This window comes from Lepus europaeus, chromosome X (assembly GCF_033115175.1).
Source record: "Lepus europaeus isolate LE1 chromosome X, mLepTim1.pri, whole genome shotgun sequence".
Classification (NCBI taxonomy): domain Eukaryota; kingdom Metazoa; phylum Chordata; class Mammalia; order Lagomorpha; family Leporidae; genus Lepus; species Lepus europaeus.
The window spans coordinates 84,380,004-84,407,524 of record NC_084850.1 but is presented as its reverse complement, the minus strand read 5'-3'; the positions used below and the strand labels follow the sequence as shown (position 1 = coordinate 84,407,524).

At 44.1% G+C, this 27,521-nt stretch overlaps 1 protein-coding gene across 1 annotated transcript; it reads left to right on the top strand.

The window, feature by feature from the left end:
• The first annotated feature begins 12,726 nt into the window (after nt 1-12,726).
• Nucleotides 12,727-20,062, top strand: LOC133752720 (uncharacterized protein CXorf49-like). The gene is made up of 6 exons (XM_062183081.1): nt 12,727-14,031; nt 14,618-14,774; nt 15,302-15,378; nt 15,686-15,727; nt 19,580-19,645; nt 19,880-20,062. The coding sequence occupies exons 1-6, from the start codon at nt 12,727-12,729 to the stop codon at nt 20,060-20,062; spliced, it is 1,830 nt and encodes a 609-aa protein (XP_062039065.1).
• Nucleotides 20,063-27,521: the final 7,459 nt, after the last annotated feature.

The window sequence follows — 27,521 nt, the reverse complement described above, 5'->3', positions numbered from 1 at the left end:
ATATCACAAAATAGTGGGAGGCTTCGCTGATGCCACTGGGGGCAGGGAGAAGGTTAGAACAAAAGCAATGTAAACTCACTGTGAGCTGGAGGCTGACTTTCCAGGAAAATTTTCTTAGCTTCACTACCCACAAACAAGGTCTTGAAGGGTGGTGTACTCCCCCTGCTGATTGCTTGTGGGGCCCACACCTGGAGACCGCAGGTGGCACCTCAGTGATCTGTTTGTGCCTGTGGGAAGAAAAGAGGAAGAAAAGTTGTTGGGGAAGCAGTGCAGGCGGGTAGGAGGCCATTGTTGAGTTGTCCAAGGGGCAGGCGAGATAGAGCCCATCAGAGAAACATTCACCACCACTACTGTCTACATGGCAACAAGTAACCTTCAGTCCTGGGGCCCAGAGTAAAGAACTGGACAAATCCAAGGTGCAAAATTCTTTGCAGCCACTGCTCACTTACTGCCTAACATCCTATACGCCACTGCCCTCAGCTGGTCACATGTGGGTATTACAACGCAGAAACTAACTCAATTTGACTTACTTGACACATTATTATTGCATGTACTAATTGGGCCAAGTGATATATTTTGGCACAAGTATACACTACTTAATGACCGTTTAAAGGCCATTACCATACCCATTCCCTCAAACATGTGTCATTTCTTTGTGCTGTGAAAATGCAAAATCCTCCATTGTAAGTATTTTGAAATACACTCCAGTGTTGACCACAGTCAACCACCTGACTTGTAAAACAGCAGAACTTATTCGTGTATCTCCCTAGATTCTGGGACCTGATAACCAAATACTCTCCCTCCCTCTCCTCCTGTCTCTCCCTCCAATACTTTGGTAACCACTACTCTATACTATATGAGATTAACCTTTAGAAAAAGATGTATTTATTTATAAGTCAGACTTACACAGAGAGGGAGACACACACACACACAGATTTTACATCCACTGTTTCACTCCCTAAATGGCCGCAACAGCCACGGCTAGGCCAGGCTGAAGCCAGTTTCCAAGAGCCAGGAACATCTTCTAGGTCTTTCACATGGGTGGCAGGGGCCCAAGCAATTGGGACATTCTTTGTTGCTTTCCCAGGAACATTAGCAGGGAGCTGGATCAAAAGTGGAGCAGCCAGGACTAGCACCAGTGCCCATATGGGATGCCACGTAATTTATTTTTTTAAGATTATTTGAAAGTCAAAATTACACACACAGAGAAGGAGAGGCAGAGAGAGAGAGAGAGAGAGAGAGAGAGGTCTTTCATCCACTGTTTCACTCCCCAATTGGCTGCAATGGCTGGAGCTGTGCTGATCTGAAGCCAGGAGCCAGGAGCTTCTTCCAGGACTCCCATGCGGGTGCAGGGGCCCAAGGACTTGGGCCATCTTCCACTGCTTTCCCAGGCCATAGCAGAGAGCTGGATCGGAAGTGGAGCAGCCAGGACTCAAACTGGTGTCCATATGGGATGCCGGCACTGCAGGTGATGGCTTTACTGGCTACGCCACAGCGCTGGCCCCTGCCAAGTAATTTATTAAGATTGCTTCTTAGCCCACTGTGCCAGAGCGCTTGCCCCAAGATTAACTTTGTATAGCACCCACACATGAGAGAGAACATGGGGCATTTGTCTTTCTGTGCCTGAGTTATCTTTTCCTTGAGTTCTTGGACCTCTGCCTCTGAGAAGACGAGAACAGATCATTGGCAATTCCCCTTTGCAAACTTTCAATGGGTTTTCAGCCCCTGATCACAATTAAGTTGTTAAAGAAAATATGCAAATAAAAATATTGATAAGAATTTAGGCTGGGGTTATAATTATGTACTCATCATTCTTGTTATTTTTAGTAAATCCTATAAGTATTTGGAGATAGAATTATTCATATAAATGCAATATTTTTAATCCCAATGATACATGCTATAAATAAAACAATTTCAATCATGCTTCTGGTCACAAAAAACTTGCAATATGTTAACTGCGGTGACATTTCTCTTAGTACTATTTTATCCATTTATGGAGAAATGTAACATACCTACAGGAAACATCACAACATATATGTGCAGTTTAAGTAGTGATTACAGAGTGCACCTCTATGGAAACACCACCCAGGTCACATAAGAACATCATTTGCATAACCTGTTGTTCCTGGGGTGGCCCTGCCTCCTCTCAGTCACATTTCTGCTCCAGGAGGAACCACACATATCCTTACTTTGTTTTACAGTCCTAGGTGTGCATCCATTGATAAAGTAGGGTAATACTCTCTGCTGTTTATAGTTACAGTCACCACTGCCATTGTCTACCTGGGCACAAATAACCTTCAGTCCAGAGGTGTATGGTAAAGAACAGGACGAACTCAAGGTGTGATAGCCCTGGCAGCTACCACTCATTTGTGGCTCAACAGCCTAAACACCACTGCCATTAGCTTGTCACATGAGGGTATCACAATCCAGGTCGCTGCGGCCGGCGCACCGCGCTGATCCAGTGGCAGGAGCCAGGTGCTTCTCCTGGTCTCCCATGGGGTGCAGGGCCCAAGCACTTGGGCCATCCTCCACTGCACTCCCTGGCCACAGCAGAGAGCTGGCCTGGAAGAGGGGCAACCGGGACAGGATCGGTGCCCCGACCGGGACTAGAACCCGGTGTGCCAGCACCGCAAGGTGGAGGATTAGCCTATTGAGCCACGGCACCGGCCAGCCTTCACTTCTTTTCCTCAGGTTATTGGACCTCTATCTTTGAGAAGAAGGGCATCGACAACTCTCCAATGAGATACTGCAAACAAGTACAGTCTCTCTATAGGGTTTCAGCCCTAAATTACAATGAAATTCTGAATGAAAATGCATAAATAATAAATATAAAAACTTAGATTGGAATTATAACTATGTAATCATGATTCCTATTATTTTAGTAAATCCAATAAGTGTTTGGTAATAGAATCATTACTATAAATGTAATTGCAGTATTAATCTCAATCACATCTGCTATAAAAATAATTTTAGCTATGCCTCTGGTTATAAAATACTTATAATATTTTTATTGTGGTATTATTTCTGTTAGCACTATTTTTCTTCATTTATGGTGAAATTTGACATACATGAAGGAAACACCACAACATATGAATGAAGTTTAAGTAGTAATTGTCAAGTGTACCTCAAGGGAGACATCACTCCAGTCACAAAGAACACCCTCCCATTACCTGTTGTTCTTGGGATGGCCTTGGCTGTTCTGTCACATTCCTGCTCTAGGAGGAAACATATAGTCTTACTTTGTGATCATCCTTTCCTTGTTTTATTATCTTCGTTGTGCACGCTTAGATGATGTAGAGTATTAATGTCTACCGTTTTCACTTATATGAATGAAATTATTAAATATGTCTGTATTGTTTCTTTTTTTTAAAGATTTATTTTATTTATTTGAAAGGCACAGTTACAGAGAGAGGTAGAGACAGAGAGAGAGAGGTCTTCCATCTGCTGGTTCACTCCCCAATTGGCCACAACGGCTGGAGCTGTGCCGACACGAAGCCAGGAGCCAGGAGCTTCTTCCGGGTCTCCCATGTGGGTGCAGGGGCCCAGGGACTTGGGGCATCTTCTACTCCCTTCCCAGGCCATAGCAGAGAGCTGGATGGGAAGTGGAGCAGCCGGGACTTGAACCGGTGCCCATATGGGTGGCCGGCACTTCTAGGCCAGGGCTTTAACCCACTGCACCACAGCGCCAGCCCCCTGTATTGTTTCTTACTTTTCTAAGTTATTGTTGTAAGTTTCATGCCTATTATCCTGTGTATGAATACTTTCTGTATTTCCACTGCTAAAATAGTATTCCATTGTATGAATACTTCACAATTTACTGCTCCAGACCAATGAAAGTGGAATATTGTGTCATTTCCATATTTGGAAGTGGATAATTACCAAAATATTACCTTTCAACTCTTTTTGAAGGCATGTAAGGGAATATTGACAGGGTTGCGTGCCAGGCTAAAAGGTACCTTTAAAAGAAGGTCACTGAAAGTTAAGAAGCTAGAAAAAGAACAGCAACATAAACTTAAGGAAAACGAGTGAAATTAATAAAGGTAAAAGTCAAAATCAGGAGAAAAAGCAGTCTCACAATAGAAAGAATAGGAAAATCAAAATTGATTGTTTGGGTAGAGAATAAAATTGGTGAAACTCTGATGAGATTTGTCAAAATATCAAGAGATCAGGGTGCTAGCATCAGGAAACAAATGTAGAAATCACCCAAAATGATGCAGACGTCAAAAAAAATAAGTTAGAACATTATGTACAAGCTGGATATTCACACAGTGTCTAGGCAGTAAAAGAGAATGGAGTTGTGATTAAGTACAAAAGTAGGATGTTACTTTCATAAAAGATTAATCTGGAGCATTGCTCTGACCACACAAAGTAAACATCACCAGTCATTGGACAACCTGATGTCAAGAACCTCCTGATGGTTGGCACTGGGAAGGAAAGCCCATCACTATGCAGTGTTGCTGTTGGACATGTTCGGTCTGAACCTATACATAAAGAGTAATCAGACAAATCCAACTTGAGGGGCTTCCTGTAAAACATCTGCATGGGATCTTCAAAAATGTTCATGTCATGCAATTTAAAAACCTCAGGAAATTTTTTCTGTGTGAAGAACACCAAAGATATTGGTAACAAAATGTAGTGCATCATTCTTGATTGGAAAGAATATTTTTAGAAAGGAGCTGTACCAGAAGCATTGGGAACAATTGGGAAATATTTCTTGTGATCATATAGTAGACAATTGTGTTGTCCCAATCTTACATATCCTGATGTTTGTAAAAATTATCTATAAGAGGGAGACAGAGACAGGGAGAGGGATAGGGGGAGAGGGAGAGGGGGAGACGGAGAGGGGAGAGGGAGAGGGGCTGGGGAGAGAGATGGGGGAGAAAGGGAGAAGTGGAAAGAGGGAGAGGGAAAGGGGGAGAGAGGAAAAGGGGAAGAGAGAGAGTGGAGAGAGAGGGGAGAGAGGAGGGGGGAAGAGAGAGGGGAAGAAGCTTCTGTCTTCTGGCTTCAGATCGGCTCAGCTCCTATCATTGTGGCCATCTAGGGGAATGAACCAGTGGTTGGAAGACCTTTTTGCCTCTCCCTCTCTCTGTCTGTCACTCTACTTCTCAAATAAATAAAATAAAATCTTTTAAAAAAAAGAATAAATATATGGGTATACTAATTATCCTGGCTATCACACACCATATAGGCATACTGCAATGTCACACTATATCTCATAACATGGGTTAATTAAAAAACACCCATACCAGAAAAATAACAGCCCCCACACTCACATAAAGAGAGAAAGGGTAGGAAGGAAAGAGAGAGGAGGCAAACATGACCAAGGTGTAAGGAGAGGTGAGTGCAGCAGCTGAAGGAGGGATGTGTGCTTTGTTGCATTTGACCTGCAACTGTTCTGTGGGTCAGAAATTCTGCAAAAGAAACTCTGGTATAGAGGGAGATATGATGAGATATTCCATTCCAATCTATTTGACAATACAGACAAGGGTCACCAGTTTCTAGAGGAACAGAACTTGCCAAAACTCACACAAGAAGGGGTACGCATCATGAATCATTCCATAACCATTACGGAAACACAGCTGTAGTCAAAACACTTCTCACACAAAACATCCAGTCTTCCCTACTGAATTCAACACCCATCCTAGGAACCAGTAACCTCAATTTGACACAGCCTCTCGCAGGGCCATGATGGATGGAGTGGGAGATTATTCTAACTGTATATTCCCTGGGCCAGCTGTTCAGTGGCTGAGTCCCACAAGAGTGACAAATTCAAGGTGCAGACACCACAGGGCTTCCAGGTTTGTCAGGGGATGATTCAGCTCCTATCCTGTCTTGGTTTGCCTAGCTCCAGGAGAGGCAGATGGTCTTCCTACTGACATGATGTAGAGGCTGCAAAAGTGCTCTGTTGAAAAGAGAATCCAGGCAACATCTTGTTGTGGCAATTCAGGTATCTTAAGGAAAGGATCTGAGATCTGACAGCCCCAGCTGAACTGCTGATGGACAGTTTGGAACAAACCATACCCCATAGCACGTCGCTGATTGACAGCCCAGCCAACCTTGTAAACTGGGGATTGACAGCTCTATGCAATCCATGTTTGGCCAGCCAGTGCTGACCTGCTGCATGACAGCTGTAGCAGACCCAATATATGAGAGCCCAGCCAGCCTGGATAACAAATCCCCATCTATGAACTATCCAAGCTCCCTTCCCTTTCTGTGTAGAATCCAAATCTCCCTTTATGTGTACATTATAGGTCCACCTTTCATGCACCAACAAGCTGCTCACTTACGTGTAGCAGAGACCCCAAGTTCCACAATGTGGTGATCTTGGAACCAGCACTAGCTGGAAATATCTAATGTGGCAGCAAGATGTGTCTCCCCAACCCCCACCTGAACCCATGACACATAGGACATTACAATGTCATTATAATAAAATTAACATAGGGGGCACCCCAGTCCCATCACTCAACTAGCTCCATCACACTTCTTATATTTCCTAAAAAGGTCCCTGAAATGGGTTACTCGTGAGCCCTGACCCCAAATCTACCCACTTTTGAATATTCATTTGGGCTCTACCAAAGACAGAACCCCCATTCCTCTGCAGGATACACAGCAGCAGTTACTGTGGTAGTAGAACATCCCCATTTGGCAGAAACAGTTACTCTGGAACAAAGAAGCAGATCAGATGACATTAAGAGACTGATGCAGTAGGTGAAGCCAAAGCCATGAAGCCACTCATAATTCAGATTCTGGCCATGGAAAGCCAACAGTATTCTTCTAAGCCAAATACACCATCGAATGCTGGCTGTGCTGCTCTCCACTCAATAGTTTATGGTTGTGGTAAATCATGGGAGCTAACCAATCTTCCTCTGCAGAATCAAGTGCTAGGGAAGAAACTTCAGTGTCTAGACCACGAAATAACCTCAGTATGTCAATCATCCAAAGAAACTTGAGAATAATTAAACAAAGCAAGGGTAGGAGTGAGAAAATGGAATGCCACCCATTCAGTGAGTGAGCAAATTTCTCGAGAACTCTGAGCCCAAGTAGATGACCTTCATGAAGTGGGGGCTATGGAAGATTCTCAACTGAAAAGAGACTACTCAGATGAGATGAAGAGACTGAAGAAGTAGAGCAACAGGCAAAGCAATACAAGTTAAACTCCAAGCCCTCTAAGCAGGAACTAAGTGACCACACAGTAGAATGTACTAGAATTCTCCAGTCTCAAGAGAAATCACTTCACAGCTTAAAGAAGGCTCTGGCTCTGAAGGCGTGGGTAGCAATTCTGTTAACATCATGAGCTAGAGAAACTTCAACAGGAGAAGGAGATGCAGAAACTAATAGGCCAGGTATATCAGGTCAGATCTGAATTACAGGAGATGGAGGCTCATCAGGTCAGTGAAGCAGAATCAGCAAGAGAGCAGTTACAAGATCTGAAAGAGCCAAGAGCCAGACAGGAAGAATTTAACCAATATCTAGACACCACTGGAACAACTGGAGCAGGAAGGCCACTATGTAGAAGATGATCTGGATTGACCCAGGAACACACTACAAAGCATAGTTCAAGGTGGAAAACAAGAAATTCAAAAACTAAGGAGTCAACCTATCAAGAAAACTTTGCGCCAAAGCAGTCAGCCTGAGGGAGAAAATCGATTCTGTGAGTTGGCAGAGCCTCTTACCCAGAAGCAGACCATGTGGAGGATCTCAACCCAGAAAAGAATTCCCTGGTCTTCCATTGGAGTGCTTAGAGCAGCAGATGAACTTTGTCCATGGAGGTAATAGCAATGGGTCTTCCCATTGGAATGGACAATGGTGAAGGCACCCGTCTGCAAGTGTTCCTTAATGACACAGGAATGTGTGGGGACATTTGCAAAACTGCTAGTTCCACTGACTAGTTTGGCATCTGTCTGGAAATTGTCTTCACAGAAACCCCATAACCCTGGGTTTGGTAACTATATCTATTGCTTTGCTTTACCTGTGTCTAGTGATAGTTCTGTTGACTCAAACACCATAATGCACCATGAACATCCATAGGGCAGGTGAGCTCACCCCAGTTATTTCAATAACTTCTTGTCTCTTTCTAGACTTGGGATGTGCAACAAGTCCTAAAATTCCTGGGAACAGGGCAAAGCATTATTTTATTATGGCAAGTTTTTAGCTTTTGAAGTAATGACACACGCACTTTGCTTCCTGAATATTCCTGTTATTTCCATCCTGTGCCAGAGTTTCTGAAACAGATATCAACTTAATAGGCTCAGCTCTGCTTTTTGAGAATTAAGTTGTCTTAATCTCTATGGAGAGACAAATACTAGTGTTGGTTACCTCTAGACATACTTTCCTGTATTCTATATAAAACTGATGATGGATTTATGATCAGGAAAACTAATTGTATTTAGTGAGAAAAATTAAGTTTTCTCATTCAATAACAGTCTGCTCCTGTATTTTCATATATTGCACTTTGCAAATAGAGAATTAATTTTGCAGGTTAGAGGCCTGATTGTTTATTTTAAATAGAAAAAAGGAATTATTGCAGAAGATTGAGAAAAAGAGAATCCCATCAACTCACCTGCATTCCCAGTCTTAACAAGGACTGTTTGAGAGAGAAAAATCACGTCAAGCACACACTGATGGTATACAAGCAAAAATCAGAAACCGAACACTAGCAAATTGATCCTACAGGATATAAAAAATAAGACCACCATATTCCAGCAGTAAATTGGACTAATCCTGGGAGTACAGACTGGATGGAACTTCAGGAAATAAATATAAACAACACATGAAAATGAAAAATTCAACTCTTAAGCAGATTATTTTCTTTTCTAATGAAACTACTATGTATGAAATCTTTTATTGTCAAAATGTCATTGTAAAATCTTTGCCCCTTCCATACCATTCTTTTCAACCATTATCATTTACTGTCTTAATTATCTCATCTACATTCTTTGAGGATTCCCTCCCAGCTGAAAACCAAGTTCAAAGGCCTTAATTTAGCACTTTGAATGTGAGAAAACCTGTCAAAGATATAGTCATTTAACCAATGTGATTTAATCAGATAAAGAACAGATTTAATGTAAGCATGGTTATTATCTTAAGCGTGGTCTTGTCAAAGAACAACTCTAGAAGAAAATTGGACTTCATCTTTCTATATTTCCAGGAAACCTAAGCACAAACATGTCAAGGTCTCTGAAAACATCCTGTTTCTTTTTACCAACAAATTTAAAACCACCTATCAGATTTATTTAAGTTACATGAACCAAAAGGTATTTTGGGTTTATTTAATAGTTTTTAATTTGTATCAGCACACTTTTTTTTTTTATCTATAAGCCACTTAAAACAGCTCTTACTTTTTCTCAGCTGGAACCTTAAGAAAAAAAGTTTACTTGAGAATTTAGTTTGGGAAGAAAACTCTAGTAATCATTATTTTGTTTGTCTTTAGTCAGGAGGCATTCCCCTCAAAGCCTTAACATACTCCTCACTGGACCTTCTGGGGGACTCTCAGAGGGACCACCCCCTTCCCTAGACCTAGAATTTTTTTTTCTCATATTCAAGCAGTTGTCCCTGTGTCTGAGTTTTCCATGTACTCAAACCCCCACTCATGGAGGTTTCTTGCACACCCCAAGATCCCCCTATATACTCAGCACCCTGCACTGCTAGTGGAGGTTTATACCACACTGCAAGACTCATTCACTTTGTGTTTCTCCAGCTGCTTGCCTTGTGGGAGAACGGAACTGCGGATTGAGACTCCACACTCACTTGCTATGTAGGATGTCTGAGTGACATACACTTGACTCCGAAAATATCTAACCACCAAGGCAATAATTAAAGTGCAATTTTCCTACCTTGGCTGGTGTATGAGGTTTTCTGGTTGCTGCAGTGCTTGCTTTTCTGTATGTGTGTGTGACCTCCACTATCTTCTGAATAACAGTGGGCTTTTCTGTGGCTTCTGCAGGGAGACGGGATGCCTGGACAGAGTAGGCCACCTGAAATGGAGTGGGACTCATCTCCCCCTTTGCTAGAGCCTCCAGTCCATGGGAGTACAGAGATCCTGGACAAGCTCCAAGTTTTTGGGAAATATCCTCACCTGTCTACTCAAAGGATGGAGTTGGGCTTGAGAAGTACAATGAAAGCAAGACTTAATTCACAGTCTTGCAAGATCAGTGTCTGGTGGTAAGGCACACCTGGTGCAGTTTATAGCAAACTATTCCCTGGCGTAACAGTACACACCTGGTTCCTTATTGGCTAAGTACCATGGGGTTACAACCTTCACAGATGTCTCATAAGTTTTATTATTTCCATCTGTTTTAGTTTTGCTAAGTTAACTACCCCTAACATTTTTAAAAGATTTATTTATTAATTTGAAGGTCTGAGTTAAACACACACACACACACAGAGAGAGAGAGAGAGAGAGAGAGAGAAAGAGAGAGAGAGAGAAAGGTCACTCCTCAATTGGCCGCAACAGCCAGAGCAGCACCGATTTGAAGCCAGGAGCCAGGAGCTTCTTCCGGGTCTCCCACATGGGTACAGGGTCCCAAGGACTTGGGCCATCTTCTACTGCTTTCCCACGCCATAGCAGAGAGCTGGAGCAGAAGTATAGCAGCCGGGTCTCAAACTGGTGCCCATTGGAGATGCTGGCGCTTCAGGCCAGGGTGTTAATTGGCTGTGCCACAGCGCCAGCCCCTACCCCTAACATTTTATTTGATCAATGCTTGGTTTGCTTTAAGACTTTCCAGGTTCATGTACTTTGTAATTTGTAACATAGCTGTCATGTCATGCAAATTTCCACACATCTGTAAGCTGTTGTGTTAGCTGGTTGTTAGTATTTTTCTACTTACAGCTGAACACCATTCTTTGAAAATGACATGCCCACTGCTATGTACTCAGCACCACAAAGCAGATAATTTTACAACACTCTCACAGTTTCCTTCTAGCCCTCTGGTAGGTATCCCCTTCTAAGAACCCCTGATTCTATTAAAGAGAGACCCGATTTATGTCCCTATATTTTTTTCTTCTCCAGCTTGTCATAAATAGAATCAGCCTGCTTATAGCCTTTTGCACATGATTTTGTTCCCTGTCAGGGGGCATGAATGGAACTTCTGAAGGTGCAATGCACTCTCTTCTGCCCTGTCTAGTAGTTATCTGACTTGAACACCTTATAATTAATCATGCAGTTGCAGGTTTATGTTTTCTACACTTGTATATATGGTAGACATGGGCATACTGTCTACCAAAGTGGCTGGCCAACAAAGTGCCATGGGCTCACAGCTTCAAGGCATTTTTTTTCTCTAGGTTAAACAAGAGTTGTATTTAGTCCTCAGCTACAGTATATTTCAGGGCCTATTTTAATGTGCGAGCATTGAACCATTTAATCTAAATCTCACCTATTAATATTTATGGATCCTTCTGTTCGCTGAAAAATTTGGGGACAGTGATTTTTTTCCCCAAAGATTTATTTACTTATTTGAAAGTCAGAGTTACACAGAGAAGGAGAGGCAGCGGGACGTCTTCCATTTGCTGGTTCACTTCCCAGATGGCCGCAATGGCTGGAGCTGGGCCGATCCGAAGCCAGGAGCCAGGAGCTTCCTCCAGGTCTCCCACGTGGTTGCAGGGGGCTAAGGAGTTGAGCCATTTTGCATTGCTTTCCCAGGCCACAGCAGAGAGCTGGATTGGAAGTGAAACAGCCAGGACTCAAACCAGTGCCCATATGGAATGTCAGCACTCGAACTGGCACCCATATAGGATGCCAGCACTGTGGGCAGCGGCTTTACCAGCTATGCCACAGCACTAGCCCCGACATGGTTTTCAAAATGCAGTTTGGAAACTACTGGCAAACCATTCTTGAGGAGATAAACATAAAACCCAAAAGTAAGGGCTTAAAAGCTTGTATAAGTAATTGGGAGGCAGGCATTTGGTGCAGCAGTTAAAATGTCACTTGGGATGTCAACATCCCACATCAGAGGGAGCCAACCAGAGATTGAATCCCAGCTCCACTGTCCATCCCACCTTCTTGACAACAGCACGTTTGAATATGCATCCAGAGGAAGCAGTTGTGACAGAGAGTGCACCATCTTAATCCTAAAACACTTCGTACGTGGGACAGTTAGGGAAAATCTAGGGCAACCTCGGACCATTGAGGATGGGCATTATTGTCTATTTTGATATCGGGACATAAGTTCACATGGATGGAATGGATGCTTGCAAATCCTTTCTGTTCTGAGGGATTCACACTCATCATTACTTTAATTCTGCCATGGTCTTGACTCAGATGCTGTCAGACCCCACCCGTCGACTTTCAAGCCGTATAGTGGGGAAACAGTGACTGCAAGACCTAGCTGAGTTTTGAAAGCAGGTGCTGGAACGGATGTAGCTGGAAAGGAAGAGGTGGGATGAGGCCTGGACGCTCGATGTCCGCCACCTAATTGGCTAGTGACCTCCATGTCAGACGCTATGTTTGGCTTCAGAGCAAGCGTCTTTGTCCCTATTGGCTGGTACCTGAAGGGGCGGGGCAAGATGGAGCTAACTGATTGGCTTGGAACTGACTAATGAGAAGCGCGCCTCAGGCTTTGTAATGCGTGCCGGAAGCTTTGCGTCTTTTGAGGAAATTCCCTGCGACCCTTGCGGTAACGGCCGTTGCAGGGTGTCGCAGCTCCTGCCGCTCGCCTCCCAACTCCCTCCTCAGGGATTTGTGGCTAGATCCACCGTTTCCGCTCAGTTCGGTCTGCCTAGACTTGAGACATGAGCTCCCACAGTAAGGCGTCTGGTTTTAGCGAAGCTATCGGCCTGAAGAGTGAGCAGGCAGTCCGTGGGAGCTCCGGAGCCCCGCGGGCACCTGGGCAAAGCTGGGATTTGGGGCTGCCAGAAAGCGGTGAGGGCCGGGAGCAGGACCAAGGTGAAGGCAGAGGGGAGAGTGGGCCCTCAAGCCCGCAGACATTTAACTTGCCATTGGAGTTGGACTCCGATTCGGAGCCTGAGCTGAGAATGATCCAGGAAGGAGAAGGGGTGCCCCCTGGCTGTGAAGCCCGGCCTACCACTCCTGCTTCTGACGGGGAGGGCCCTGTGGATTCCATGTCCCAGGTTGCTGAGGCGTGTGCAGCCATCGTGCGGCTGCTGAGCGATCCGGAAGCTGGGGCTTTGCGCAGATTTCCATACGCAGAAAGCACCTGTGCCGAAACGGGGGCCGTTTGTGTGCACTTTGAGGCAGAGCAGAGCAGTAAAGCTACGCTAGACCCCAGCTCTGTGGAAACACTCCAGGCTTGTGCTGCCCCTCCATACATGAGTGCTTCAGGGACAGGCCAGATCTGGGACAGCAGAAAGAGAAGAGTAGACAGACCGCATTTAAGCATTAGCATGATTGTCCAGCGTGCCTGCAGGGATGGCCTGGTGGGGCTGCCTTTCCGCCTTACCTCCTCCGATGATCTCGGGATAATACAGCCCAGGCGGGTGAGCATTCCCCAGGAAAGAAGGGGCCTGTTCAAGTGCAGCAGCTCTGAAACACTGGTAGGGAGCCCCAGAGACTCAGTTTTCCTTAGCAGGGAGAATTTCCCTCACATTTCAGTCCGTCTGTTGACCTCCACTCTCTGGGGTTTCACTTGGACCATGGAAAGACGGAGGGTACAAGAAATGGCTTCCATTATCTCTAAGAAAATGCAGAGTGTGGTTTCCATTGATGGAGAGGGTAGGCCCAGCTGCCCAGGTGCTGGTGCTGCTGCTGCTTCTGGTGCAGGGGGGCTGCCCCATGCCACTCCCAAGAAGGAGTTGGCCCAGAAGCAGAAATCCCTAGGGATTGACACTAAAGTTGTCATTGGGACAGCTTTTGCTCCATGGGGGCACAGAGAGTCAATAGCTCCCATGGCATCAGTCTCCTTCCCTAAAGTCTCACTGCCTGAGAAGCCCAGCACGGTTTCCCTGCTCCATGGGGGATCCAAAAAGTCCAATCAGGGCTGTGCTAGGAAGAAACGTGGGACAAGGAGGAAGAGGGATTTCCAGGCTGTGGTCAGAGGAGATGGTGGCCTAAGCAGAGATCCAGTCCCAAAGACCCAAGTGAGTAGGCCTTCTTCTTTCTCTCCCTCTTATTCTCCCTTTATTCTCCTCCTCCCCTCACTGAGAGCACACCTTTCTAGGCCTGCTACCTGCGCCCCTTACTTAGAACTAGTCATTGGGAGCCTTGGGTCACTAGGATGCCAAATTGAGATCCTCAGGTCAGGGACAAACATTTAGAGGGCGCTTGGTGTGTGCCAGCACTGTTCTTGACACTCTTCAGTTTCCTACCTCCTCCCCAGAGCGGCTGGGTTACAAGTAGGGCTGCAAGCTGGATTTGAATACATCAGGGGACTCCCTTGCAGACTGGGCTGCAGAGCTGTGGTGTTTATTTTTCTCAGCCTCCTGATTCCTCTCTCTCAGATGTTCCCCAGTCCTGCTTGGCAGAGGGCCTGTGCTTCTCAGTACCAATATTTTTCTCCCTGGCTCAATTCTCCCTCCTGGCCTATGGCTGAGAAGAGAGAAAGAGCTGATTAGATGAGCCTACAGTTCCCTTGCTTGCTCCTGACCTCATCTCATCCTGGCTCTACACATTCAACCCACACTGGCACTGACACCCTGGAGCAACTCTGAGAAATTTTTGTTTTAGCTTCCAGCACACATGCCAGGGACACCTTCCCAGTCCAGTCACCGTGGAGAATTCAGCAGTGGGAACCCTAACACCAGAGACCACCCAGCTGGGACAAACTGCCAACCTTTGTCTCCCAGCCGGGGAGCCATCATACCCAGAAGCCCTGCACTCTCTGGTGAGTCCAGTGGGTTGGATTCAAGTGGAGGGGAGAGGGGCTAAAGATGGACAACTTCAGACCTGTCATTTCTGGGGATTCAACCTTGCCCCCAGACTTCCCTGCCTATCCAGGCAGCTCACCCACAGGAAACCAGGCTGGCCTAAGGCCGCATCATCCTCTGAATGGTGTTTGTGAGGTGGGGGTGGTTTGTTAGTGCTCCAAGCTGCAAAACCAGAAGTAGATGGTCACTGAAGCAGAACCTTTCCTGCTGAGTCCTGCACAGCCATATCACTTCTCCCAGAAGCTGGCTGGGCCTGTGGCTGTCCCAGAATGCATCCTAGAGCCACAACCCTAGGGAATCACTGGGGCACATGGCCTGACACTAGGTCACTACTGTCTAGTGACACTAGTGGGAAGACAGGCCAGAAAGAGGATTGGAGTCCCTGAGCAGAGCAGGGCAACTTTTTACCAGTAGAAGGTGAGACTGCCATTCCCTTTCTACCTCACTTCCTCGTTGGAAAGTTTGATTTTGCCTTCTCTTTCAGGTGAGCTGGAGCCACCTGTCCTTCCTCGAAGATCAGAAAGGCAGCAGTTGCCACCTGGAATAGAGGGCTGTCCTCAGGTAGTGCAGCCTCTGGTTCTAGAAATGCAAGCCCAAACTGGGTGGTGGGATATGTGTCCAGGTTTAACTGGCTCCTGTGTCTCCCACTCACTGTCCCACACCACAGAAGAGAGGGTGCCTCCTTTCCATTTAGGATTCCAAGCCAATGTGGCCACTGTGCTGTGGGAGGTGCCAGATGAAAAGGCTGTGGGCATGGATGGGGAGGGAACAGGCCAATATATACTCACCATTTCTCTCTCTCTCTCTCTCTCTCTCTCTCTCTCTTTCTCTTTCTCTCTCTTTTTCTGTCTCTCAACTGCTGTGCCAGTGTGTCATACTACAGAAGGAAATAGACGACCTAAGAAAGGAAGTAGGTTTGTTGAACCCTGGGCTGGGTTAGAGCTGGGACTGGAGCAGACCGGGCAGAAGTTGTGCAAGTGTCAGGTCATGGGGTAGCGGGGGACTGCAAGTGTGGTTGGCATCACAGAAACTCGTGTTCCTATTGGGAGATCCAAAGAGGCTTGGCTCTGGATGCTTCTGTTCATTTACAGAAGGGGTGGGAAACCTTTTTTTTCTGAATAGGGACATTTGGATATTTACAACATCATTCGTGGGCCATAAAAAGTTATCAAATTAAAAATGAGCTTGCTGTAGATTTATTGAATTTTGAGTAAAGGCTAGGTTGCCTTGGTAGGGCTGGACCAAATGATTTTTCTGGCCTGATACAGCCCATGGGACAGAAGTTCCCCACCCCTAATTTACAACAAAGGGTGAGAACAAGGGAAAATGCAGCATCTCAGCTGCATGTGAATTTTGCCAGAGAGTCCCAGGGATCTTCTTTAGCACGTTTGGAGCTACTGCACATGTTTTCTCTAGAAGTGCTGCTTGCTGTAGCTTGTATGGTTTCTCCTGTTGTTTGAATTATTTTTCAACAAGTTCTGAACGATTCTGATATGACCCAACGTTTAAGAATGGTCCATTTTGTTTCTGTTTAGAAGACGTTCCCACATGTTATACAGGTGATTGGTGGTTTTGTCTATCCCAGAGCTGTCTGCAAGGTCACAGGATTAGGTGATCCCTTTCCGCTTCCTGGAGGTACACTTCCAGGTTTCCCATAGGCCAATGTCTGAAGTACCTTGTTTTGTTTCTGTATTTCAGCAGTGATGTGGGTGTTCGCTGAGAAGTTACAGACCCTTTGAAGTGAGTGTTACACATAAACATACCATGCCACTTGCCACAGTCCTGGCTGTTTAGGAAGGACGTGGGCAAGCCCTGGCTTGGGTGTGACATTGCCCTGTCTCTGTTTCACAGGTTGAACTCAGCATCTCCCAACAGAAAAGCAGCTGGTACCTGTTGAGCTCAGAATCTGTGACCCAGCTGCTTCCCTCCGGTTTCTCTCCAACCAGAGCTTCCTCTCTGCCCCTGATTTTGTCTCCTTCCCCTCCCCAGTTCATAGAAGTTTCAAGTTAAACTACCTCTCAATGATCTGTGCTCTACCTCCTCTGGAGGGTGAAGAGCTGCTCCATGTCCAAACATTTTTAGAACAGTTCCCCTGTTTAATGTGCACCACAATTAAACTTTGAATTTCATTTTCTACCAACTTTGTGTAGTGTTGTAGTGTTGGCTGTATCTTCCCGCCTAGCCACAGTCCTCTTTTTGGACTCCTATTCTCCCTCTGGTTCACTGTTCACAAGGACAGCTTATCTGGACAGTGTGTGTCATTCTCAGTTCCACCTCAGACATCACACTTTTTTTTTAACAAGTGAAGAATTTAATGAATAACTCAAACACAATCTATAACATCTAAGGAAGTAACAAAACTGTCAACAACCCCTTCCTTAAACTCATCTTATTTCATGTTGTTCATATCATTTCTTTTTCTTACTAATTCCAGAATCACTTATGAAATGCATGATGAGGGTGAGGCTCTCAGTTTCTAGGCACAGAGTAGTAATAATAAGTGTCTATGGCTTTTATTTTTGTTTCTATTTCTGCACTAATAGAGAAATAGATCAAAGTAAAATGAGTGTTACCTGCCTAATCTGAGTAAATTGTTTGAAACCATTTAAAATAATGCAACCAGTTAATATATTCTGTAGGACTAGCTTTTAAATAATTGTTATTGAATACTGTTAGCAACCAATTAGGGAAAACTGGTCATGTGCTAGGCACAACATAATTTGCATACATTATTTCACTTAATCTTTGTAAAATCTCATATATAATGTTTTTTCCATTTAATAAGTGGCTGAGGGACATAGCAACAGACACAGAATCACACAGCTCACAAGTGCAGAGCTGGTGGTATCTTAACCCAGGCTTACCTTTTCCAAAGTTGTTTCTCCTCCCCACTTCCCACAAGTACATTAAAAGAGTTCTTTAAAGGCATTTCCTTCACCATAGACTGAATGTTCTCAAAAACTAATGGTACACATTCCTTCAAGTTTCTTTAAAGTCAGTATTTTCTTTTTTTATAATTTGCTAGTTTTGAAACCTGAATGTTAAGGGGTTCCTGTGATTCAGTACCAAGCTCCTTCACAGTATTTTCTAGTCATAACTATTTCATCATATTTTCTTTTGAACTCTTTCCAATTTCTAATACCTTATTTGCAACAGTGGTTCCACAGTGGGCTTTAACTTGCAGTGATAGGCTCTATTTCTTTTTTTTTTAAAGATTTATTTATTCATCTGAAAGAGTTACACAGAGAGAGGAGAGGTAGAGAGAGAGAGGTCTTCCGTCCGCTGGTTCACTCCCCAATTGGCTGCAATGGCTGGAGCTATGCCAATCCGAAGCCAGGAGCCAGGAGCTTCTTCCAGGTCTCCCACATGGGTGCAAGGGCCCAAGGACTTGGGCCATCTTCACTGCTTTCCTGGGCACATTACCAGGAAGCTGGATTGGAAGTGGAGCAGCTGGGACTCGAACCGGCGCCCATATGGGATGCTGGCACTGCAGGCGGCGGCTTTACCTGCTACACCACAGTGCTGGCCCCTCTATTTCTATTTTTAAAATTTTATTTAATGTATACAAATTTCATGTATTTCATAAATACAGATTTAAGAACATGATCCTTCTCATCCTACTTTCCCTACAGCCTATGCTTCCACCTTTCTTTTTCCTCCCTCTCCTATTTCTACTCTTAATTTTTACAAAGATCTATTATATTTATTTTATTTTATTACTTCATACTCATAAAAAAATTAACCCAACACTAAGTAAAGAGTTCAACAAATAGTATGAACAAAAAAAGTTATTTCTCAACAGGTGAGAGAGGACTAAACAATCACTGAATCTCAAAATATCCATTTCACTCCAGTACATTTTAGGTACTCTATTAGATACCACAGATCAGGTAAAACATGATATCTGTTTTTTTGAGACTGGCTTCACTAATATAATAGTTTCAAATTGCATCCATTGTGTTGCCAAAGGTAGGATTTCATTCTTTTTTATTGCTGAGTAGGATTCCATAGTGTACATATACCAGAATTTCTTTATCCAGTCATCAGTTGATGGACAATTGGGTTGATTCATATCTCAGCTATTGTGAATTGAGCTGTAATGAACAGGGGGGTGCACATCACTCTTTCATATGCTGATTGCATTTTGGTTTAAGTAAATTCCCCAGAGTGGGATTGATAGGTTGATATATTTTCAGATTTTTGAGGTATCTCCATAATGTCTTCAACAAAAACTGTATCAGTTACAATCTCAACAACAGTGGATTAGGGTACCTTTTGCCCCACATCCTTGCCAGCATTGGAGAGATGCTGAACAAGTGCCTTTCAGGGGGGCATACCCCCCTGAAATTAGAGGCACAGATGCAGTTTCTGTTCATGCCATACCAGGCTGGGGATGGGCACACCCACCCCAGAGGAATGTGGCAGCGGGAGCAGCAGGGGGCTAATGGACATGAATTGGTACCTGGAATATTTTGGGGAATTTGTAAACTTGCACGAGCATCCGAGTAGGCCTGTCTCTGAAGATTTACAACACAACTCTAATCCCTGTTAGACCACCAGACCGAATTCCTTTTCCCAAATCTTTAAGTTGGTGTATAACCTTGCCTATGTGGCTGATGACCTGTAGACTTGCTGGTACTCTATATAAAAGTGGGAGCACATAGCTATCCAGAGGTGTGCTCTTAGAATGGATGCTCCCGTGTTCTTTCTCTCCATTTCAAAAACCCCACAACTGGTGCCTGAACAGTGACCCTTGGCACAGTGTGAAAGGGACGGCTCACCATACCTGGCAAGGATTACAGACATGTCGTTCATCTCTGAGATCCTGGTGAGTCATTAACATGGGAATTCCCTCCCCCAGGTGCAACAAAAGCATAGGGAAGAATTGTATTATTTGCTAAAACAGGCAGGACACTCCATCCCTGAAAACATCATTGGACAATTACTTCAGGAAATAGACAGATGTTGCCCTTGGTATCCTGATGAAGGTACCTTGAAGGTGACGGATTGGGAAAAAATAGAATTACATGAAGTGCCATGGGCTCCCATCTCTGTGCTTCAGGCATGGTATTGCTGTTGGGATGCAATCAGCAACGTTGTGAGCCTGTTGGAGGCTCTCCCTGGTCAGGAGAATCACCCAACTATTCTAACTTTGCGAGAGGAGACTTGTCCCTCAGCTCTTAAGGCTGCTGATGAAGAAAAAGTTAATCCTGTTGTCGCTCTTTCCATGGGGCTCTTACCATGAGCCTCCTGCCCAATCCATCCCACTAGGCATGTTAGAAGAAGCCCGAGAGCAAGGGGATCCTTTATCAGATGTTTGTCCTATTATAAGACCACAGAATGCCCCAGACAGGCATGATTCCCTACCTTATAATATGTTTAAAAAAGTAAAATAGAGCCTCACTGATTATGGCATGCAAAGTTCTTATTTCTAATATGGTTTTAAAAGCCTGGAAAAAGGCCGGTGCTGTGGCTCAACAGACTAATCCTCCACCTAGCGGCGCCGGCACACTGGGTTCTAGTCCCAGTTGGGGCGCCGGATTCTGTCCCGGTTGCCCCTCTTCCAGGCCAGCTCTCTGCTGTGGCCTGGGAGTGCAGTGGAGGATGGCCCAAGTGCTTGGGCCCTGCACCCCATGGGAGACCAGGAGAAGCACCTGGCTCCTGCCTTCGGATCAGCGCGGTGCGCCGGTCGCAGCACGCCAGCCACGGCGGTCATTGGAGGGTGAACCAACGGCAAAGGAAGACCTTTCTCTGTCTCTCTCTCTCTCTCTCACTATCCACTCTGCCTGTCAAAAAAAAAAAAGCCTGGAAAGAGATACCTGATGTTTGTTGTCCATCTGCCTCTTTCTCCACAGAAAGACAAAGGCCTACCAAAAATTATATGTTCTTCATTGAAAAATTACAAAAAGCTATTGTGTAACAAGTAGAAAACTAAGCCACTCAGGTTTTGTTAACACAATTGGCCTTTAAAAATACTAAACAGGCTTGTAAAGATGTGTTAAAGCCTGTTACTGATAAATCTGAAACTTATAAAACCGATCTGTTGGCCGGTGCTGAGGCTCAATAGGATAATCCTCTGCCTGCGTTGTCGGTACCCCGGGTTCTAGTCCTGGTTGGGGTGGTGGATTCTGTCCTGGTTGCTCCTCTTCTGGTCCAGCTCTCTGCTGTGGCCCGGGAGGGCAGTGGAGGATGGCCCAGGTCCTTGGGCCCTGCACCCACATGGGAGACCGGGAGGAAGCACCTGGCTCCTGGCTTCAGATCAGCGCAGTGCACCAGCCGCAGCGGCCATTGGGGGGTGAATAAACAGAAAAAGGAAGGCCTTTCTCTCTGTCTCTCTCTTACTGTCCACTCTGCCTGTCAAAAAAAAAAAAAACAATAAAGCAATCTGTTGGCTGCTGCTCTTAAAGGTCCTGACAAAAAATGTTTTGGTTGTTATGATCCTGGAGGCCAACACCTCGTTGTTCACATTTGCCCTTATATTCATCTATTTGGGTCAAGATTTATTACAACAAATTCAAGCTAGTATTCACATGATAGGAGCACCCACTGAATCAACCTATCCCCACACAGGGCTGCCTTTAACCTGGGTGCTTGGGGAGCCAGAATAGGTAAACAATGGCCCCTACCTAGAGAAAGATTACTCACAGTGGAGTCCCTAGCTCAAGAACAATTACAATTAGATCAAAAGTTGCTTACTGCCAAATCCATCCCTACTCTTCCCCAATTGCTCTTCCTTCAGCCTTTAACCTTGGTACGATTACAACAGTATTTAGGACACCTTAACTGGGCCTGTCCTTATTTTAAGTTAACTACCCAGCAGTTACAACTGCTTTTTGAAGCCTTGAAGGGAAAAACATATCCTACAGCTACCATTAAATTTCCTCCTCAAATTCAACAATCTCTAAAAGATATTAATCTGACCTTATGGCAGAGTTTTATTAATCGCATTACTCATAAGGCCCCTTTACAACTAGCTGTTGTTCCCAGTCTTATTGACCCCACTGGAGTATTGCTTGCAAATGTTTCTGAAAATATTTACATTATTGAATGGCTTTGATTACTTCATACCTCTTTCTTTAACATATATCCTTACTCACAGATTATTGCAAATTTAACTGCCAAAGGACCTCACCAATTTCTTACCTTTATTGAGACTTGATTTGGTTAATATTTACTAAGCCAGGATCTATACAGGGCAAATATGAGACCAAATTGGACAGATTCATGATTGAGTGACCTGACCATACCATCTGTCAGCTCGCATTTCTTTTTTTTTCTTTTTTTTTGAACAGGCAGAGTTAGACAGTGAGAGAGAGAGAGAGAGAGAGAGAGAGAGAGAGAGAGAGAGAGAAAGGTCTTCCTTCCATTGGTTCACCCCCCAAATGGCCGCTACGGCCGGTGCTGCTCCTATCCGAAGCCAGGAGCCAGGTGCTTCCTCCTGGTCTCCCATGCGGGGGCAGGGCCCAAGCACTTGGGCCATCCTCCACTGCCTTCCCAGGCCACAGCAGAGAGATGGACTGGGAGAGGAGCAACTGAGACAGAACCGGCACCCCAACCAGGACTAGAACCCAGGGTGCCAGCGCCGCAGGTGGAGGATTAGCCAAGTGAGCTGTGGTGCTGGCCTACCTGCCATTTTCTAAATAGGAACCTGAACAATTTCAACTTACTTCCCAAATCGCCTTGATTGATTATGTAGAAGATCTTTCTTATAATTTTCCTAAGAACTCTTTCTACAATATTTCCATTTTACTTTCATTCTGTCATTATAAAGATGTCCATAGCACAAGCTCTAACTATTTTTTTAGATGGATCTTCTACAAGAGGAGTGATGACTTATTAACAAAATTATCTGAAAAAACAAAGGTGTACCTTGCCACAACAAAATGGCTCAGCACAGTAATCTGGCCAGTGGATATTTTTGCCTTACAATTGTTTAAAGATCAATCCTTTTGTTATATATTTCTGTTAGGCAGTCACAAAGCACACCGAACACCGGAGTAAAGGAAGGGTTTATTGGGGAAAACCCAACAGACTGAAGGGGTGGGGTGGCGAAGGGAGGAGAAAAAGGGCCGCGTGTCTGGGAAGGGGGTCTAATATACTTTTTCCAGGGGGCGGGCAGTGAGGTAGGAGTTAGCCAACCCCATTAGGTTGGGAGTGGAGCTTGGCACAGGTAGTTTGGGCCATGTGGTTACCTGGCTTTCAGTAATGGCAGTGGAACTGGGGTATAGAATGTAAATCAAAGTGCAGATCGCGCCATAGATAAGACTGTGCCAGTTTCCTAACACCTTTAATCTTATTGGTGATTCTCAATATTTTGCTAATTTATTGTTTCATTTGCCACATGCTCAAATTAGCCTTGCTGTGAGGATAGGCAGTTAGTGGAATTTGGGGTGTAAAATGATTGCTTTCCCCCCAAAAGTTATCCTTAGCAAGGTCATAAGTGCCTGGCTGCCCAGTCTTTGGAATCTCACAAATTTACCATGAGACTAGCAAGGGAGTGGTTAGTTCCTGAGCTCACAGTTTATTGTAAACACAAATTAGGTATCCCAAACTTGTGATTTTTTTTTGTCTTATCATGAGCAAGCCAGATAAGAGTAAATCAGATCTTGTTATGGCTTTTGTTCCCACTTGGTAACTGAATGCCAATCTGATTGTCAAGTGTTTTTTCCCTTTAAAATTGTACTTAAAAAACTGTATTTAAAAAAGCTCAGTGCTATGGAGTCTTTTGGATCTTGTTTCTTTTACAGTCACCTTCCATGCCATTCTGGCTGGATATCTTTGACTCTAATAAACCTTGCTTTTAAACCTTTAAATCTCACTTTTCTCTTTGCCTTATCAGCTTGGAAATTCTTCCATGTGAGACGAAAAAACTGGGGTAATAATAATATCTCTGCCGCCCTTTTCCCATAACACTGCCATTGATCTTAATTTACTTAGTTTTTTTTAACCTTACAGACTCTGCTATGCCAACACCAACTTACTTTACATATTGCTCATATTTACAGTCACACCTCTTTACCAAGTTTTCTTTCAGAAGGCAACAGACTTGCAGATGAAGATTTATATATTGGTGCCTTATTTACTGATCCTCTTCAGAGTCATGAATTTTTTCATTAATCAGCTAAATCTCTTCATAAACAGTTTAAAATTCTTCTTCCTGATGTTCCTGCTATTATCTCTAGTTGTTCCCAAGGTGCTCAAATCCCTCATTATTTTCCTTTTGCTGCTGTCAACCCTCGAGGCCATCATGCCAAGAGCTTTGGCAAATGGATATAATCACTGTCCTTCATTGAAACCCTTTTCTTATTGGCAGATTGTTATTGATACCCATTCAGCTTACATTTGGGCAACCTCACTTAAGAGAGAATCTACATCCTATGTCGTTGTGTCCAATTTTTAAAATAAATCAGGTCTGGACATATGTTTATAAAAATCTATTTGGGGGAAGGAGGGTGGCATAAATCATTTGCATTAGTTGTACTTTGGCAAGTAAGTGAAGCACTAACCATAATGTAAGATTTGTTATCTGTGCCCCCTACCTATTTTTTAGGTGTTTAAATCTGTAATGTGACACAAAGAAAATACATACATATATACATACATACATATATAATATATAATATATATTATAAAGAAGCTTATTTCTCCAAAGGAAAAATTTTAGATGTCACTGACAAACTTATCCAATTAAAGACTGATAATGGGCCTACCTATACCTCTTCTGCATTCACTCATTTTTGTTGATTATGGGATTTTTTTTCATTTTCAATTATTTTTATATACAGAAGATCAATTTAGTATACATTAAGTAAAGATTTCAACAGTTTGCACCCACAGAAACTCAAAATATAAAATGCTATTTGAGTACTAGATATACCGTTAATTCACATAGTAAACACATTAAGTACAGAGATCCTACATGGGGAGTAAGTGCACAGTGACTCCTGTTGTTGATTTAATAATTGACACTCTTATTTATGTCGTCAGTAATCACCCTAGGCTCTTGTCATGAGCTGCCACGGGTATGGAAGCCTTTGAGTTTGCCAACTCTGATCTTATTTAGACAAGGCCATAGTCAAAGTGGAAGTTCTCTCCTCCCTTCAGAGAAAGGTACCTGCTTCTTTGATGGCCCGTTCTTTCCGCTGGGATCTCACTTGCAGAGATCTTTCATTTAGGTCATTTGTTTTTTTGCCACAGTGTCTTGGCTTTCCATGCCTGAAATACTCTCATGGGCTTTTTAGCCAGATCCGAATGCCTTAAGGGCTGCTTCTGAGGCCAGAGTACTGTTTAGGACATTTGCCCTTCTATGAGTCTGCTGTGTATCCCGCTTCCCATGTTGGGTCATTCTCTCCTTTTTAACTCTATTAGTTAGTATTAGCAGACACTAGTCTTGTTTATGTGATCCCTTTGAAATTTAATCCTATCACTATAATCAATTATGAACCGAAACTGATCACTTTGTCTAGTGAGATGGCATTGGTACATACCATCTTGATGAAATTGAATTGGAATCCTGTGGCACGTTTCTAACTACCATTAGGGGTAAGTACGATTGAACATGTGCTGAACTGTACATCTGCTCCCTCTCTAATTCCCACTCTTAGATATAACAGGGATCACTTTTCACTTACATTTAACACCTAAGAATAATTATGTGTTGATTAAAGAGTTCAACCGGGGCCAGCGCTGTGGTGCAGTGGGTTAACGCCCTGGCCTGAAGCACTGGCATCCCATATGGGCGCAGGTTCTAGTCCCAGCTGCTCCTCTTCTGATCAGCTCTCTGCTATGGCCTGGGAAAGCAGTAGAAGATGGCCCAAATCCTTGGGCCCCTGTACCCACATTGGAGACCGGGAAGAAGTTCCTGGCTCCTGGCTTCGGATGGTCGCAGCTCCGGCCATTGTGGCCATCTTGGGAGTGAACCTTTGGATGGAAGACCTCTCTCCCTCTTTTTGCCTCTCCCCTCTCTGTGTATACCTGACTTTCAAATAAAATAAATAAATCTCTTAAAAAATAGTTCAATCATGGTATTAAGTAGAACAAAAAATAGTAAAAGGAATAAAATAGTAAGTTGTTTTTTGACAGTCAGGACAAGAGCTGATCAAGTCATTGTTTTTCATAGTGTCCATTTCACTTCAACAGGTTTCTTTTTTGGTGCTCAGTTACTTGTTACCAATCAGGGAGAACATATGATATTTGTCCCTTTGGGACTGGCTTATTTCACTCAACATGATGTTTTCCAGATTCCTCCATTTTGTTGCAAATGACCAGATTTCATTGTCTTTCACTGCTGTATAGTATTCTATAGAATACATGTCCCGTAATTTCTTTATCCAGTCTACTGTTGATGGGCATTTGGGTTGGTTCCAGGTCTTAGCTATTGTGAATTGAGCTGCAATAAACATTGAAGTGCAGACAGCTCTTTTATTTGCCAACTTAATTTCCCTTGGGTAAATTCCAAGGAGTGAGATGGCTGGGTTATATGGTAGGGTAATATTCAGGTTTAGGAATCTCCAAACTGTCTTCCATAGTCGCTTTACCAGTTTGCATTCCCACCAGCAGTGGGTTAGTGTCCCCTTTTCCCCACATCCTCACCAGCACCTGTTGTTGGTAGATTTTTGTATGTAAGCCATTCTAACCGGGGTGAGGTGAAACCTCATTGTGGTTTTGATTTGCATTTCTCTGATTGCTAGTGATCTTGAACATTTTTGTCATGTGTCTGTTGGCCATTTGGATTTCCTATTTTGAAAAATGTCTATTGAGGTCCTTGGCCCATCTCTCTCTCTCTCTCTCTCTCTCTCTCTCTCTCTCTCTCTCTCTCTCTTGGGCAGGCAGAGTTAGAGAAGAGAGAGAGAGAGAGAGAGAGAGAGAGAGAGAGAGAGAGAAAGGTCTTCCTTCCATTGGTTCACCCCCCCAAATGATCGCTATGGCCAGCACGCTGTGCTGATCCGAATCCAGGAGCCAGGTGCTTCCTCCTGGTCTCCCATGTGGGTACAGACCCAAGCACTTGGGCCATCCTCCACTGCCTTCCCGGGCCACAGCAGAGAGCTGGAATGGAAGAGGAGCAACTGGGACAGAACCAGCGCCCCAACTGGGACTAGAACCCAGAGTGCCAGCGCTGCAGGCAGAGGATTAGCTTAGTGAGCTGCGGCGCCAGCCGGCCCATCTCTTAAGTGGGTTTTTTGTTTTGTTGTTGTGGAGTTTCTTCATCTCTTTGTATTTTCTGGTTATTAATCCTCTATCGGTTGCATAGTTTGCAAATATTTTTTCCCATTCTGTTGGTTGACTCTTCACATTCCTGTTTCTTTTGCAGTACAGAAACTTCTCAATTTGATGTAATCCCCATTGTTAATTTTGGCTTTGACTGCCAGTGTCTCTGGGGTCTTTTCAAAGAAGTTTTTGCCTGTGTTTATATCTTGCAGGGTTTCTTGAATTATCTCTAATAGTTTGAAGGTGTTGGATCATAGATTTAGGAGTTGAGTGGATTTTTTGTGTAAGGTGTAAGGTAGGGGTCTTGTTTCATGCTTCTGCATGTGTAAATCCACTTTTTCCAGCACCATTTGTTGAATAGACTGTCCTTGCTCCAGGAATTGGTTTTAGATCCTTGATCAAATATAAGTTGGTTGTAGATGTTTGGATTGATTTCTGGTGATTCTATTCTGTTCCATTGGTCTTTCCGTGTGTTTCTGTACCAGTGCCATGCTGTT